General features: G+C 38.6%; 1 protein-coding gene across 1 annotated transcript in view; it reads right to left on the reverse strand.

Moving 5' to 3' along the window:
* Window positions 1-3,834: 3,834 nt before the first annotated feature.
* BUD13 (BUD13 homolog (S. cerevisiae)) overlaps window positions 3,835-16,575 on the reverse strand; it is a 24,839-nt gene continuing 12,098 nt past the window's right edge. Inside the window, exons 4-9 of the mRNA XM_012658323.1 lie at window positions 15,259-15,560; window positions 13,457-13,562; window positions 12,965-13,103; window positions 12,463-12,647; window positions 12,141-12,222; window positions 3,835-4,244 (exon numbers count right to left, since the gene is read on the reverse strand). Of these exons, the coding sequence (XP_012513777.1) occupies window positions 4,151-4,244; window positions 12,141-12,222; window positions 12,463-12,647; window positions 12,965-13,103; window positions 13,457-13,562; window positions 15,259-15,560 (908 nt within the window). The 3' untranslated portion in view covers window positions 3,835-4,150. The remainder of the gene's footprint in view (window positions 4,245-12,140; window positions 12,223-12,462; window positions 12,648-12,964; window positions 13,104-13,456; window positions 13,563-15,258; window positions 15,561-16,575) is intronic.

The following is a 16,575-nucleotide window of genomic DNA, read 5'->3' on the forward strand; positions in this document are numbered from 1 at the left end:
GACAAGGTTCTCGCCAACAGAACAAGTGGCAGTGTGTGCCAGTTCTAGGGAGGGCCCAATCCTCCAAGCTCTGCTGAACTCACTAAAATGGCAAGATCTAAAGCAACCTTAGAAATCATGTTGAAGTTGGCATCAGGCTGATCTCTAAACAACTACATAGAGCATCCCCCTCCCACTTCCTCAACCTGAAACTACCTGGACGTTGAGTAAGCAGAGAGGAAAAAAACTTCTATTTGGAGTCTGCTATAGTAGTTTAACCTACCCTAACTAATACAGGTACTAAATGTCAATACCATTAGGGTAAGACCTTGCTTCTGGAGCTGCACGTAGGGCCTTCGGTGCATAGAACTGAGTTGATCACAGGCCTTAGTTCATAGCACAGTATCACTTTCACCCACACATCTATCCATCCCTCTTTTGTTTCCCTTTCTTCCCTTCCTTCTCCATTCTAGTCCCATGCCGTTCCCTCCCAGATCCTATTCTATTGACAAAGATATATATCATCCTCCTTAAAAAATGTTGTTTTGTGTGTAATTTACTTAGCTGATTTTTTGCTGTAAATCTCATTGTTTCTTTCTTTCTTCACCTGGAGGCTATCATGTTGCTAAGGTCCTAACAGCCAACATCTGACTGCTTTTAAAACAATATTCCATCATATGCATACATACACCACACCATCTCTGGGTGTGGTTTGCTTATCAATTCCCTTAGTGATGGAAAGTTGCTTCCAAATTCTTGCTATCCAAACTGTACACAGATAAACATCCTTATGTGTAACATCTTGAGGATTTGTGCAAGTTTCTCTGAAGGATATAACCAGGAGTGGAACTACTGTCATGTATGTACATATTTAATGTATTAGTTATCTGTTGCTGTGTAACAACTACCCTAAATGCAAATTACCTACCCTAAATGTCTTAGCAGCTTAAAACAATAACAACTCACAGAATGAGAGAAAATATTTGCAAATCACTTATCTGGTAAGGAACTAGTAACCAAGATATATGAAGAACTCTTTATATAAGAGTGCATGTGTGTAAATATATGATACATATACACACACACACATATATATATATGTGACAAGTAACCCAAATGAAAAATGGGCAAAGGATTTGAATAAACATTTCTCTAAAACATATATAAAGATGCTCAACATCATTAGCCACTGGGAAAATGCAAATCAAAGCCATAATGAGATACACCACCTCACACCCACTAGGATGGCTATAATCAAAAAGACATTAAGAAGCGTTGGCAAGGATATGGAGAAATTACATTTCTTAGAAAGAATTTTGGCAGTTCCTCAAAAAGTTAAACATGGAGTTACATATGACCCAGCAATTCCCCTCCTAGGTATTAATATATATCCAAGAAAAATGAAAGCATACATCCACACAAAACCTTATGCACAAATTGTTCACAACAGCATTATTCATAATAGCCAAAAAGTAGAAACAACTCAAATACCCATCAAATGATGCATGGATAAATAAAATGTATATCCACACAAGGGAATATTATTTAGCCATAAAAAAGAATGAAGTACTAATATATGTTACCACATGGGTAAACCTTGAAAACATTACCCGAAGCTAAAGAAGCCAAATACAAAAGGCCACGTGCTGTCTGACAGTCCCATTCACATATCATATGAAAGTCCAGAATAGGCAAATCTACAGAAACAGAAAGTGATTAGTGGTTGCCTAAGGCTGGGGGAGCTGGGGAAAAGTGGGGGGTGACTGCTAATGGGTACAAGGTTTCTTGTATCCACAAGGTGATGACAATGTTTTAAAATTAATTGTGGTGATAGTTATATAACTCTGTGACATACTAAAAACCACTGAATAATACACTTTAAATGGGCAAATTATGTAATACATAAATTACCTCAATAAAGCTATTTTTAAAAACATACTAAACTTCTACTATGTCACAGCTTCTTTGGGTCAAGGACTTGGAGCTGGGTGTTCTGGCTCAAGATCTCTCGTGAAGCCGTGGTCAAGCTGTCGATCAGGGCTGCAAGCACCTGAAGGCTTAAAAAGAGCTGGAGGATCCACTTCCAAGGAGGTTCACTCACATGGTTGGCAATTTGGTGTTGGCTATTGGTGAGAGGCCTCAGTGCCTCTCCACATGGGCCTCTCCAGGGGGCTGCTTTAGTGTTCTCATGACATACAGGCTGGCTTTCTCTAGAGCAAGGATCCAAGATAGTACAAGGCAGATGCTTCATGTCTTTTATGACATAGCTTCAGAAGTCATACGCTTCCAGTACATGCTATTGGTTACACAGGTCAGCCATATTCATTGTGGGAGGGAACTACACAAGGGCTTAAATACCAGAGACCAGAAATTATTGGGGGCCATCTTGGAAGCTGGCTACCACACTTAATGATAATGATGACAATGATAATAATAATAGCTAGTAATTTTATGACACTGTGTGCCAGGCATTGTTCTAAGCTTATAATAAACCTAAGAGGTGGCCAGGTGCAGTGGCTCACACCTGTAATCCTAGCACTCTGGGAGACCAAGGTGGGAGGATCTCTTGAGGTCAGGAGTTGAAGACCAGCCTGAGCAAGAGCAAGACCCCACCTCTATCAAAAATAGAAAAAACTTAGCTGGGTGTGGTGGCGCACACCTGTAGTCCTAGCTACACAGGAGGCTGAGGTAATAGGATTGCTTGAGCCCAGGAGTTTGAGGTTGCATTGAGCTATGATGATGCCACTGCACTCTAGCCAAGGAGACAGAGCAAGACTCTGTCTCAAAAAAAAAAAACAAACACCTATGAGGTTGATACTATTATCTCTATTATACAGATGAAGAAACTAAGGCACAGAGAAGTGGCTTACCTAAGTCACACAGCTAGCAAATAACAGTGCTGGGATTCAAATTCAGGCAGTATAGCTCCAGAGCCACACTCTGAAAAATTATGCAATATTGTATCCTAGATATTACTTAATTTCAGTAAGTTTCACCCATTTGTTCTCCAGAATGGATGCACCAGCTGAAATTTTCCATGAGTCTTGCTTGATTCCCCATGAGAGTTCAGGCTCTTGCTTATTTTTGCCAAACTAATAGACGTAAAGTAGAAACTCAGTGTTTTAATTTGCATTTCTCTAATTACTAGTGAAGTAACACATTTAAGTAGCCATTTTGGTCTTCTCTTTTGATTTTACCTACTCATATTCTTTACATATTTTTATTTGGTGTTGTCGTTTTCTTCCTGATTTGCAGGAGCTCTCTCTATATTCAACCCCTTATATATGTAATCCTTTGCCAGTTTTAGACATTGCAAATATTTTCCCCTAACCTATACCCACCTTTAGCTTTGACTATGGGATGCTTTGCTGAATAAAAATCTTTAATTATGAAGTAGTCAAAACGATCTTATGGACTGTGCTTTGGGATCTTATTTAAGAAATCTATCTTCACTCCAAGGTCACAAAGACGTTCATCATTTGTTCCTACTAGCTTTATCATGTTACCTTTCAGTTAGGTCTTTAATTGCTTTGGGGTTTGTCTTTGTTTTATTTGGTATGAGGATCCAACTTTATTTCTGTCCATTTAAGCCTATTTTTCTGAGCACCATTATCCATCTCCCTCACTAATTTGTGAACCCACCTTTATCATACACCACATCCCCAAATATCTGTGTTTCTATTCCTGAGTCTAGTGTAATTCTTGTTTTCTCAGAGGAAGGATTTATCACTAAGAAAGTTTTTGTTCACATTGAATTCTAAATTAATGAAAAATCCAACTATCACCCCCATGATCCCCAGGGATGCAATATAAGCTTATATTCTTCCCCAAAACAGAATACCCGGTTGAGAATACAATTTTAAAAAAATAAATGTATGTTTATTTAAAAAAGAAAAAGAAAATCCCTAATTAAGAAGAAACCCTGGCACACTGAGAAATCAGTGCTTCCTCTGAAAGCCAGCAACTGCCAGTGTTGTCATACCTGAGAAGTACAGGTACCTCAGTCCCAAGATCAGGTCTAGAATATTCTTCTGTGGCCAAAACTGGCATTCAACAAGTAGCTGGCTTGTGTGCGCCCTGATTATTAGCACAGACAACCGTTATATCTGGATGTCTTGCTGTTCTCTGCCCACTTACACAACCCACAGCCATCCCCACAGCCTCAGAAAAGTTACATATCTTCAACACTCCATTTGTAGGCAAGTTCCTCCACTGCCTTCTTGCTGGCAAGTCTGGCAAAGCGCTTTTGTTCAAAACCATTGGATCTGTAACCAAAAGAGATACATTATTCAGACAGAACCTTGAACTGGACATTTATTTTAAAAGAAAGAGAATAAACAGTTCACAATATAATAAGTAGTGCAGAACATAAGGCAGTTATATGAAAATATTTAAGGCATAAGCAATAGAACCAAAGGGACAAAATATATAATTTATCTTTTCTCAGTCTTTGTTCAAATGCTTCTCCTGCCATTCTTCAACAACTATTTCAAATCTTTACCACTCTCTAAAGACCTAACTCATTCTCAGCTGATGGTCACATCTTATACTTTATCCATTCATTAAACAAACATTTATTGAATTCTCATTGAATACTAGGCACAGTAGTAGCTACTGTATGAAAATGAGAATGACATAGCAAATGAGTTGGGGAGAGAGACATTTAAACAAATAATTAAAATAAGAGCATAAACTATAGTAGAACTATGCCCAGGCTATCATGGAAACAGAATGGGGTCCTTACTCAGCTTGGGGGAGGCATGGTAAAAAGGATACTGAGGGATGGGTAGGAAAGGCCTCATGTTCACCAGAGGGCTGGAGTTGGGGAGGGCCAGAAGGGTCTGGAGGTTACTTCGGAACAGAGCACAGCGTGAGCAACAAGAGTAGAGGCACAGAAATAAGAAGTAGCCTGGTATGTGGAGGAACCAAAGGTAAACTGGTATGGCTAGAGCCTGCAGCATGACAAAGGGAGTAACCATGAGTCAAAGCTGGAAAAGCAGGCAGAGGCCAAATCATAATGAGCTTCGTAGGCCATGGTAAAGAGCTTAGATTCCATCCAGAAAGGATGGGTTTAAAGCAAGAACATAAACTGCATTTCAAAAGATCACTCTGGAGGAGATCAGAGGCAGGAAAATCACTGCAATGGTCCAGGTAACAGATGACGAAGGCAATGACAAAGAAGGACAAGAGAGAGAAGACACAGGAGACAAAATTAGTAGGACTGCACGAATGATTAGGTACATAAGGACAAAGAAGAAGAAGGTAAGTCTGCCTCACAGGTCAGTAATTTGAGTGACTAGATGAATGAGGCTGCCACTAACCAGGACAGAGAGCACAAGAGTAGGAGCAGGCTTAGAGTAGGGGAAGCTGGTGAGTTCAGTTCTAAATATGTTCAAGAGACAAATTCGACACCCAGCTAAATACACCAGACCAACCTGGAAATACAGACTTGAAAATCATGTACATGCAGGTGGTGGTTGAAAATATGACTAGGTAAGATTCAGCCAGAGTGAGAACGCTAAGGGTTATGGATGGAGCCCTGAGAAACATTTAAGGAATGCACGGAGGAAGAGATGCTCACAAAGGTGGCCAAGAAGAAATGATAAAAGAATCAGGAGTAGGGTGTTACGGAAGCCAATACAGGGGTGAGTTTCAAGGAAGTAGTAAATGGATCTCGAATTCCTTCAAATTACTATGCATTCTCACAGTCTTATCTAAACTTATCACAGTCTCATCTAAACTTCTTGAAAGAGCCTGTATTCACTGTCCCTGTTTCCTCATTTTTCATTCACTCCTTAACGTGTTAGAACCTGGCTTTTGTTTCACTATGCCGAAAGCTAGCTCTTTTTTCAGGTCATCAATGACATTCCTCGTCACCAAATCCAATGAATCCTCCTTCCTTCTCCTCAAATCAGTCAAAGGTCTCACCACCTTATCCCCTAACCGTTTCCCCACTTCCTCTTCTCTTACTACTATCCTTACTACCACTGTCTGGAGGTCACAGTTCAGATCTTTATCACCTTTAACCTGAGCTACTGCAACACCTGTGTCTCTACTCTCTCTACTTCCAAATTTATACCTTTCAAATCCTTCACATTACTGCAATAATGATTTGTCTACCTAAAATGCAGAGCTGCTTTTAATCCTTCAATGGCTCCCTTTGCCTCTAGGGTGAAGACCAAGCTCCTCAGAAAGTCTTCCAAGGTGTTGTGACCAGGCCCCTGCCCACCTCTGCTGTACACCTCATTCAAGTCCATTTCACACTTTGTGCGATCCAACAACAGCAAACTGCTTATTCCCGCCCACCCCCCACTCCCCCATAACACCATATCCTTATGACTGCACATACAGGACCCTCTTCCTTTAACACACTTCCTTTTTATCTTGGTTGGTTACCGACATTTAGGAAGCATTCCCTTACCACATCCTCCTAAGGCTGAATTTACTCTTCCTTTGTGCTCCCAAAACGCCCTGAAAATCCTCTATAGTAACACTAACCAAGTATTAGGTTGGTGCAAAGGTAACTGTGGTTTTAGCATTGTTGAAATTTGCCATCTGATATTGGAATACATTCTTAAATGTGGTTATGCTATATACATCATTTTAATCCACATTTCTCACTTTATGCTTTTTTGATAATGACTTATTACTTGCTGTTTATTTTATATTTATTTTAGACTATGGAAATGATGTCAGACAAAAAGCAAATTCAAGAAATTTTCCTATACGAGTTCGTAAAGCAGCAGAGACAACCTGCAACATTAACAATGCATTTGGCGCAGGAACTGCTAACAAGCATACAGTGCAGTGGTGGTTCACGAAGTTTTGTAAAGGAGATGAGAGCCTTGAAGATAAGGAGCGCAGTAGCCGGCCATCGGAAGTTGACAATGACCAATTGAGAGCAATCATCGAAGCTGATCCTCTTACAACTATAGGAGAAGTTGCCAAAGAACTCGATGTCGACCATTTTATGGTCATTTGGCATTTGAAGCGAACTGGAAAGGTGAAAAAGCTCAATAAATGGTTGCCTCATGAGCTGTCCAAAAATCAAAAAAATTGTTTTTAAGTGTCATCTTTTCTTGTACGCAAAAACAATGAACCATTTCTCAATTGGATTGTGACATGTGATGAAAAGTGGATTTCATATGACAACCAGCGACAACCAGCTCAGTGGCTGGACCAAGAAGAAACTCCAAAGCACTTCCTAAAGCCAAACATGCACCAAAAAAAGGTCACGGTCACCGTTTGGTGGTCTGCTGCTAGTCTGATCCACTAGAGCTTTCTGAATCCCAGTAAAACCATTACATCTGAGAAGTATGCTCAGCAAATTGAGGAGATAACCAAAAACTGCAACGCCTGCAGCCAGCGTTGGTCAACAGAAAGGGCCCAATTCTTCTCCACAACAATGCCTGACCCAGTCGGTCACACAACCAATGCTTCAAAAGTTGAACAAATCGGGCTACAAAGTTTTGCCTCATCCGCCATATTCACCTGACCTCTTGCCAAACAACTAACACTTCTTCAAGCATCTCAACAACTTTTTGCAGGGAAAATGCTTCCACAACCAGCAGGATGCAGAAAATGCTTTCCAAGAGTTCGTTGAATCTCGAAGCACAGATTTTTACACTACAGGAATAACAAACAAACTTATTTCTCATTGGCAAAAATGTGTTGACTATAATGGTTCCTATTTTGATTAATAACGATGTGTTTGAGCCTACTTATAATGATTTAAAATTCGTGGTCCAAAACCTCAACTACTTTTGGACCAACCTAATAGCATTGAAATTACTTGTCTATCTTCTCCTCCAGATAGAAAGTGAACTCCTAGGCCCAGGGACTGTCTTACACTAATTGTGGAATCGCTGGTTCCCAATACATAACTACTTAAAGTTATAACATGTATGCTAAGGCCTTTCCTAAGGGATAAGTGAGGTGACAGAGGGCTTTAGATAAGTGATGTGCTAGAGGAAAGAAGGAAAGCTTACTATAAACGGCATCATTTCCAACCTTGGAGACATGAATGGTATTCCAGAGCACCAAGAAACCACTGTTTTTTGCCCTGGGGAATAAGTATTTAATACTTAGGAGAATAAACACTAATATGGTAATGCAGATAAAAGAGATATGAATAACAAACCAAATCCCAAGCAGAATCAAAAAACAAACTGCAGGAGAATTCACAGTAGAGAGAGCTTTGGACTAGAGAATCAGGAACCCAGGGTCCTAATTTCAGTTTTATCAGGTGAGCTGCATGACTCTAGGCAAACTGCTTATTTATTGGACTTCAGCCTCTCTTTTAAATAATGCGGGTTAGATTAATTGATCTTATGGATTTTTCTGACTGTAACATACTATAGATCTGTTCTGGAAATATTCCCTCGCAATGAGCCAAAAAGAGACACAACTATTAATAGAAAAGGTGATGAAAGAATAAATAACACAAAGAAAGCAAGGATGACAAAGGAAAATAAAAGCAGAAATCTAGGATAAAACCAGAAAAAGAAGCAGAGAAAAGCAACTACAAAAGATGAAAAATTAAAGAGCAGTAAAACACTAGGTCAAGGAGAATTCTAAGTTTTGGGCACCCACCCCAGCCAAAAAAAAAAAGACTCAGTGTAACAGGAACATCTGTAGGGTTATGGCTGTCAAAATACCGACTTCTGGCTATATGGCAAATTAGTGTTCTGAAAAATTCTACTACTACCAAAGAGCCTATATACATTGAGCTGCAAACCAAAGAAGTAAACTAGCCTGAAACCACAGCCACACTAAGGCACCCTGAGGGACAGAAGACAATGCCGTAGGCCCATATAAGATCGGGGGTGGATTCCAGTCATGGTACAATAACTAGAGCAGACTAACTTACCCTCAAGTAGCAATTATAAAAGACCTAAACAAGATCAGAAATGCAAGTATTTCAAAGTATTTGAAGGCATGGGAGAGCAACCAAAAACAGGCATAAACTGGGTGGTATCCATGTGTGAAAAGAGATTTGAGTCTTTTTGCCAGAGGGCAACTTCCCAATCTGCACAGCTCAGGAAAGCAGAAAGCCACGGGCTTACTGGCATAAGGTGTCAGTGCAAAGTAGACAAAGCAACTAGAAAATTAGGGGAGAAATCTTGCAAGGGAAGGAAGTGCAATAGGGATGAACCCCAAAGTCTACAACAAACTCCACTCAAATCCTTGGCTAACTATTGAACTATGCATGTGCAGAGAAAACCACATCAGGCTCAAAGAAAAAGGAGCAGCTAGAAACAGAAGGAACTGAGCAGAGATTTTAGTTACTATCCACTTCAAAGGAGACAGTGTGGAGTTCAAACACAGCCATGTTAACTGTCTGTTAGAATAAAAGCCAACATACTTAAGAGGAACACAGTATAATAGAATCTAAAGTCTCTACAATATATCATTCATAATGTCTACTAATAAAAAAATGACCATACTTGTAAATAAACAGGAAAATATGATACATATTCAAGTAAAAGCTGTCAATAGAAACCAAGGCTATTGGTTGAGAAGACAGGACTTCAAAATACCAATTATACATTATAGATATTCTCAAGAAGATAGGACTTCAAAATACGAATTATACATTATAGATATTCTCAAGAAAGAGGAAAATGTCTCATAATAAATAAACAGACAGGAAATCTCAGCAGAGAAATATAAGCTATTGAATGGAAATTTCAGAGTTGAAAAACAATCAACCAGCTGAAACAAAAAATCCACAACTGACAATAATTGACAGAAAGAACAAATTAAAAAAAACCCAGGATACAGGTGATCCAAACACTATTAACCACCTTGACCCGATTGACATTTGTAAAACACAACCCCAAATAACTAGAGAATATACATTCTCTCCTAGTACAAATAGAACATTCACAAGGTAGACTGCATACTGGGCCATAAAACACATCCTAATAAATTTCAAAAGATCAAAATATTATAGAGTATATTCTCTGACCACAAGGGAATTAAATCAGAAGTCAATAGCAGTAAGACACCTAGAAAAGTCCAGATATTTGGAATTAAACAATGCACTCCTAAATAACCCATGGATCAGAGAATAAAACAAAAGGAGAATTAGAAAATCTTTTGAACAAAATCCAACATACACTCATGAAAAACAACTCTCAGCAAACTAGGAATAGAAGGGAACTTTCTCAACCTGATAAAGCTGCGGTCCCCACGCGGTCCGCAGCCTGTTAGAACAGGGCCGCGTCACCACCTGAGCTCCCACCGCCCCCACACCCCACCCATGGAAAAATTATCTTCCATGAAACTTAGGAACCTGCCGCACAGCAGGAGGTGAGCGGCTGGCGAGCTAGCAAAGCTTCACCTGTATTTATAGCCACTCACTCGCATCACTGCCTAAGCTCCACACCCACCCCATCGGTGGAAACACATTTAATGGTAAAAGACTAAATGTTTTCCTTCTAAGATTAGGAAAAAGGCAAAGATGTCTGCTCTTACTATTTCTATCCAACATCTGCACTGGAAGTGCTAGCTAATGCAACAGGGCAAGAAAAAGAAACAAAAGGTGCCCAGACTGGAAAGGAAGATGTACAGCTGTCTGTATTCAAAGATGGAATGACCCAAAGGATGGACATATTTGAAACTCGGACTTGGGGGGGGGGGGCAAGAGGGCAATATATGTAACCTAAACATCTGTACCCCCATAATATGCTGAAATAAAAAAAAAAAAAAAAAGATGGAATGATCCTCCAGGTATAAAATCTGATGGAATCTATTTTAAAAAGCTATTGTACATACTGAGCTTTACTTGAGGGAAAACAACTGACAATATTTGTTGTCAATGATAAAATGCAAGATTTCAAGTGTAAATTAAAATTTTAAAAAACCATATGTGTCACCATGCACTCTTTAGCTTTGCATTATTTAAAGACTTCTGTGATAAGATCAGAGGTGATGTTAACAAAATTGATTTTTTGGATACTGTATAGTGAAAATACGTCAACGTTTGGAGGTATATGAAACACTTAGCAAATCAATATTTTACAAATGACCAATGCATGGTGTTGTAAAATCATGCGTGGGTAAAAGAGTCACTCAGAGTACAAAAAGATCAATGGGTTTTAATATAACAGTATGAAAGTTCTTTGATCTGATTTCAGATACCACGTAACTAACCTTTAAGAAACTAGCACTTGCTGAGTTTTTGTGTAATGTCAAAAAATATAAAAAGCCTTCCTTTTCTAACTACCTATGTGTGAGGCTGAATTTTCTTCCTATACTTCAGCTGAACAACATATCACAACAGACAAATACAGAATCAAGCTGTCTACTATCAAGCCAGACATTATTGAGATTTGCAAAATTGTAAATCAATGCCATCCTTCTATTTTTCCATTTGGAAAATATAGTTATTTTTCATAAAAACATATGGTAACTATGTTAATATGAAATGGCTTTATTATTTTTTACAATGAATTAATACATACTTTTTAAACATGTCAGTTTTGATTTCTAATATGGTAAATATCAATAGATATAATCCACATAAAGAAAAGCTTTTTGGGGTTCTCAGTAATTTTTAAGAGTATAAAGGAGTCCTGAAATTAAAAAGTTTGAGAATCATTGTGCTAGATATTAAAAAAAGGCCTTTAGTAGGCAAGAGGAGATGGGGTCTAAAATGTAAGCAGAGGGACTGAATTTGGATAGGAGCAAATATAGTTCATTCATCATAACATACAGGAATTTAGAGTATGGGGGTGCAGATGCTGGTAGACAGACAGATGCTAGCAGGTGACAGGGATCTGTGAGACATTACAAGTGACTCAAAGACACAACATACAGGAGGCTTCACACCACAACTCATCACTCATCCTCTTCAAACCTAAGAAAATAACATTAAAAGTGACCAATATCTGAAACAAAGATGTCCAATCTGAACCACCTGAGTAGTTTGTCCAGAGCTTTAAGAAATATTTTGAAAAAGAAACAGAAGGAGGAGTGTTCCAAGCACGGAAAATAGGATTCGTGCACCTCACAAATAAAAGCAAGGTAAGTGCATATTTTTCACCTTGTGGTTAGAACACAGAATGAGGAAGAGCGTAGAATGATTTAAGAATGGTTAGGGAAGGTTAGAGTCTGGTGGAAGAGAAAACAGAAATGTCGGGAACACTCAGGCTTACCTGTCCACTCCATCCCAGCGATATCCAGGCCAGATATTAAATCTGTTGGGAGGAGGTGCTGGACCACTGTAGCGAGGTCTCACTAATGAGAGCGAGAAAAAAGAAGTTAGTTATCTACATAATTTAATTCAGAGCTGATGGCAATGGGGAAAAAGTTTCTATACAGAAAAATTAATTGAGTGGAATCTAACTCACAGACAAATAAAATGAATTTAAAACTTTATGAGAAAGGATTCTTTGCACATAGCTGTTATCAGCACTCTAATGACTGTCTCTCTTCATATAAGTCACTTCCAGCTCTGATGAATCCCAAAAGTCCCACCTTTCTTATTCTTGTTCTCCTTGGCCTTGTTCTTCTTGATGAAGTTGGCCATGGGGTCTCCCTCTCTTTCTTGTTCTCTTAACATCCGATCCAGATCTTCATCGTCAATATAGCGGGCCAGAGGCTTTTGCATCTCCTTCATTGCATCCTCTACATTTTGTTGCTGTTGCCGGCTCTGGGCAAGCCTGGGCAAAAAAGAACCAAGAGTGTTTGCTATCCTGTTTGACATTCCCACACCAACACTGAGATGGACCACACTGCTAAATTTGGAGAACCTCCTCTTTCTAGTAGCCTAGGCCAAATATTAAAAAGAATAAAATTCCTAGAATACCAACTAGCAGTGTGGGATGCATCAGTACACTAGGTAGCAGATTCAGCACACAAATTTCTCATTCCTGGTAACAGCTTTGAAGGCAGAACAATGAACTAATGGTCAGAAGAGCAAAGAAATCACTTGCTCCAGTCACTGCCATTTTGTTTTCCCTTTCAGTGGTTCCCTTACCCTTTTCCCCACTGGGCATACAGTTCATCTCTCTCTGAGTCCTTCTCTGCTTTCCTCCTTTGCTCTAAACGTTCCAGTTTCAAATTCCTCTTACGACCAGACTTATCTCGAAATACAGTTTCAGCATGTTGGAATTCAGCTGCAAAAGGAAATTACACTTTTTACGATAAATACCAGGTATCAAAATAAGAAACAATATTCTAACAGATAAAATCAACCTGTTAGGGTTCTGATGCTAGATAAGAACTTTTGCAGCCAGATCACAAGTTCCTACCAACATCTAGCTGCATACTGGTGCTGGGCCTGAGAGATGACATTTTTCAAGAAGGAAAGAATGACTTGGACTCACTGAGAAGTTAAAATAATATGTAAAACCAGAACTAAAATCTGATGGCAATCAAAAGTTTAAAATATCAGGTACAATAAGCTACATTAAAAAAGAAATAAAAGCTACCTAGCCTAGATTGGTCTCTGAACTTTTCATATTTTTACCTTCAAATGCCGTCGTTTCTTGGTCCCATTTCTTGAGCTCCTGCTGCTCTCGCTGTATGTCAGTTAACACCAACCCAGTTTTAACCCCAGAATACATATGTGCAGCCTATGCAATGGAAAAGGGAGCATCCAACATTAATGAGACAATGCAGCGGTAGGCTCCATGGGTATACAGTTAATTGCATTTTTGTCTGATGACCAGCAATAACCAAACCAAAAACTCTAGCTTTATATTCTCATTATTTACCACAGGATTCACAAAATATAAAAGAAATAAAATCTAATTTCATGGAAAACTTAATAGTACAATAAGTTTAAGAGTAAGCAGAAACACAAACCAACAATACGTCAAAAGGACAGCTAAGCATTTGTATTTCTGACTTTTCAGTACACAAACTGCACACATGAAAGACTCACTCTCAGGCCATCTGATCAAAAGCCAGTATCAAGCTCTAAGAGACCTACCCTGTTAAAATACTCCATTTAAAGTACAAACTCAAGCAAACCTAAGACATTTAAATTGTGGATATATTTCAGGATAACAACAGAATATATAACCAAATGAAAATTTTTTACTAATATCCACTTTGTACCAAAATAGCAAACCAACTCACAAATGGAGTATGCAGTATACTCTGATATCCTTAAGCAAATAAATTTGATTAATCTTAAAATGGTCCATGGACTAAACAGATACATAAAAATGTCAAAGGGTCCAGTTGAAACAGAGACCTCACTTTGTTCCCCCAAAGAAAGAAATCTCACTTCCTGGGTTAGAACAGGCTACTGGTCTACCCTGCCAGAACCAGTCCTCTCAAAGTCTTCTACAGAGGAGACGTACCTGGGAAGTCTGCCTTGGAGAGTAAAATGCACGCCATAGGCTCCCTCATTCTCTTTCTTAAAAAATTCACAAATGAGATTCCTTTACTACTACTAGCATTCTTTATAATATTAGTACTCAGCGTTCGTGTGGATTTTTTTTATGGCTAATTCATCAAGCTTTATCACGTATTTAAAACAAAACATTGGGTGGGGGGGGAACCAAGGGCAACACACGTAACCTAAACATATGTACACCCATAATTTGCTGAAATAAAAAAAAAAAAAAAAAGAAAAAAAAAAAGAAAACAAAACATTGACTTCCCAGAAAATACAATTTCTAAAAGTAGTTTTTATATTTTAAGTATCTCTCTTTAAGCTCTGGATAGAGAGACCTGTAGTCCAATTTATAATAATAAATCACTAACACTAAATGCTTACTTTGTCCCAGGCACTGTGGTAAGAGTTTTACTTACGCTAACTCATTTAATTCTCACAATAACCTTATGAAGTAGATACTACTGTTATTCACATTTTACAGACAAAGAAGCTGAGTTTTAGAGATATTAAGTATTTTGCGTAAATCTCACAGATAAAATTAAGAGGCAGAAATAGGATTTGAATATGAGATCCATTTAACACAAGGTTTGTGCTCCTAAGTCCACTCTGCAAACTATAGCCTCAGTTTATTTATAAGAAAATAGGAAGTTTTTCTGGAACTATTAAACTGAGATTTGTAAACTGTAAGGTTATAAGGGCAGAAGCTACTTGGGATATCTGGTATTTATAAATCCATCTGGGCTGGGTTACAGCCAGCTCTGCCTTCAGAGAGAAGGAAAGAGTTCCAAAGATTCTTTTAACTAAGATTTACTACATTTCCAAGAGCTATGTCCTTCTCCTCTGGCTTGATTCTCTGGGACTTGTACAAAGCTAGAAGAGCAGAGCCACTGTAAAAGAAGAATATGACTCCTGACAATCCTTACCTTCTTTCCAGAAGGCTGGCTCCTTCGAGGTGGAGACAGATCAGAATCAGAAGATTTGGTCCTCTGTTTCCTCCTTGGTGGAGAGAGGTCAGAATCAGAGCTCTGGTGTCTAGGCCTGTTCCGTGGAGGTGACAGATCTGAATCAGAAGCCTGATGTCCTGTACTTTGTTTATGCCGTGGAGGAGAAAGATCTGAATCAGAGGTTTTCTGGCCATCACCTGGGTAGGAAGAATCCAATGTGTGACTCTGTTGTCTGCTAGGTGAAGAACTTTTATGAAATTTCCTATGGCTGGGAGAAGAGCCTAGAAATTAAAGAATAATTTATCTAATCCCCTTGGAAAAACCTAAAAAAAAGACTTTACCAAGCTAGTGCACAGTATTTGTTTAGTCTTTCTGTGAAGAACTATCATTAACCTAAACACAAACATGGATGACATGGGAAAAGAGCAAAGTCAAGGACAACTTTTATGATCAACAGGTAGAATATGGGGTTCTATTCCCAAGTGACTAGTGACTGTGACCGGTATGTGAGATCTCAACACACTCATCGACTATATCCTACCCCCACAATGGGCGAAACAACTTGTGGTGTGGCAAAAGTCAGAAATACCTAGAACATATCCTGATGTTCTCAGACTAAAGAATAACAAAGCATTTTAATTTACAAATTAAAATAGTACCTAGGAACAAAAGATGGAGTAAAAAATCTCACCACACAGGTCTAAGTTCTAGATGTGTGTGTGTATAAGCATCACAAATGACCACCCGAAGAGCAGTATGTGTCAACAGTCTCAAAAACACCCACACCTTCTGACCCAGGAAATCAACTTCTTAGTTTGCTAGGAAACCTATCTAGACGTAACTCAATTTCCAGGAAATCTATCTAGAAGTAGATAAGGAAATAACCCAAAATAGGGACAATAGTATACAAGGATGTTCATCACAGAACTATAAAAGCAAAAACTTAGAAATAACCAAAAACATGCAACATTAGGGAAACGGTTAGGTAAATTTACATAATGGACCACCATTAACAATTATATTAACATAGAGTTGTTTTTATGGCACAAGGAAGATTAAGTAAAAAGAACAGGCAATATTACACATATAATATGTACGTTCTGCATAGCCAAGGCTCGGTTACATCAAAAATGCCTATCAAAAAAACTAAAAGGACACTGGCTACAACACTGATTGCCTCTGGAAATCTGTGTCACTTTTTTTCTGATTCTTTATACATTTCTGTACATTCTGAAGCTTCTACAACAAATACGTTGTACTTTTATATGAGATGGGGAGAGTAAATAAAAGGATATA

The sequence above is a fragment of the Propithecus coquereli genome, unplaced genomic scaffold (assembly GCF_000956105.1).
Source record: "Propithecus coquereli isolate 6110/MARCELLA unplaced genomic scaffold, Pcoq_1.0 Scaffold580, whole genome shotgun sequence".
NCBI lineage: Eukaryota > Metazoa > Chordata > Mammalia > Primates > Indriidae > Propithecus > Propithecus coquereli.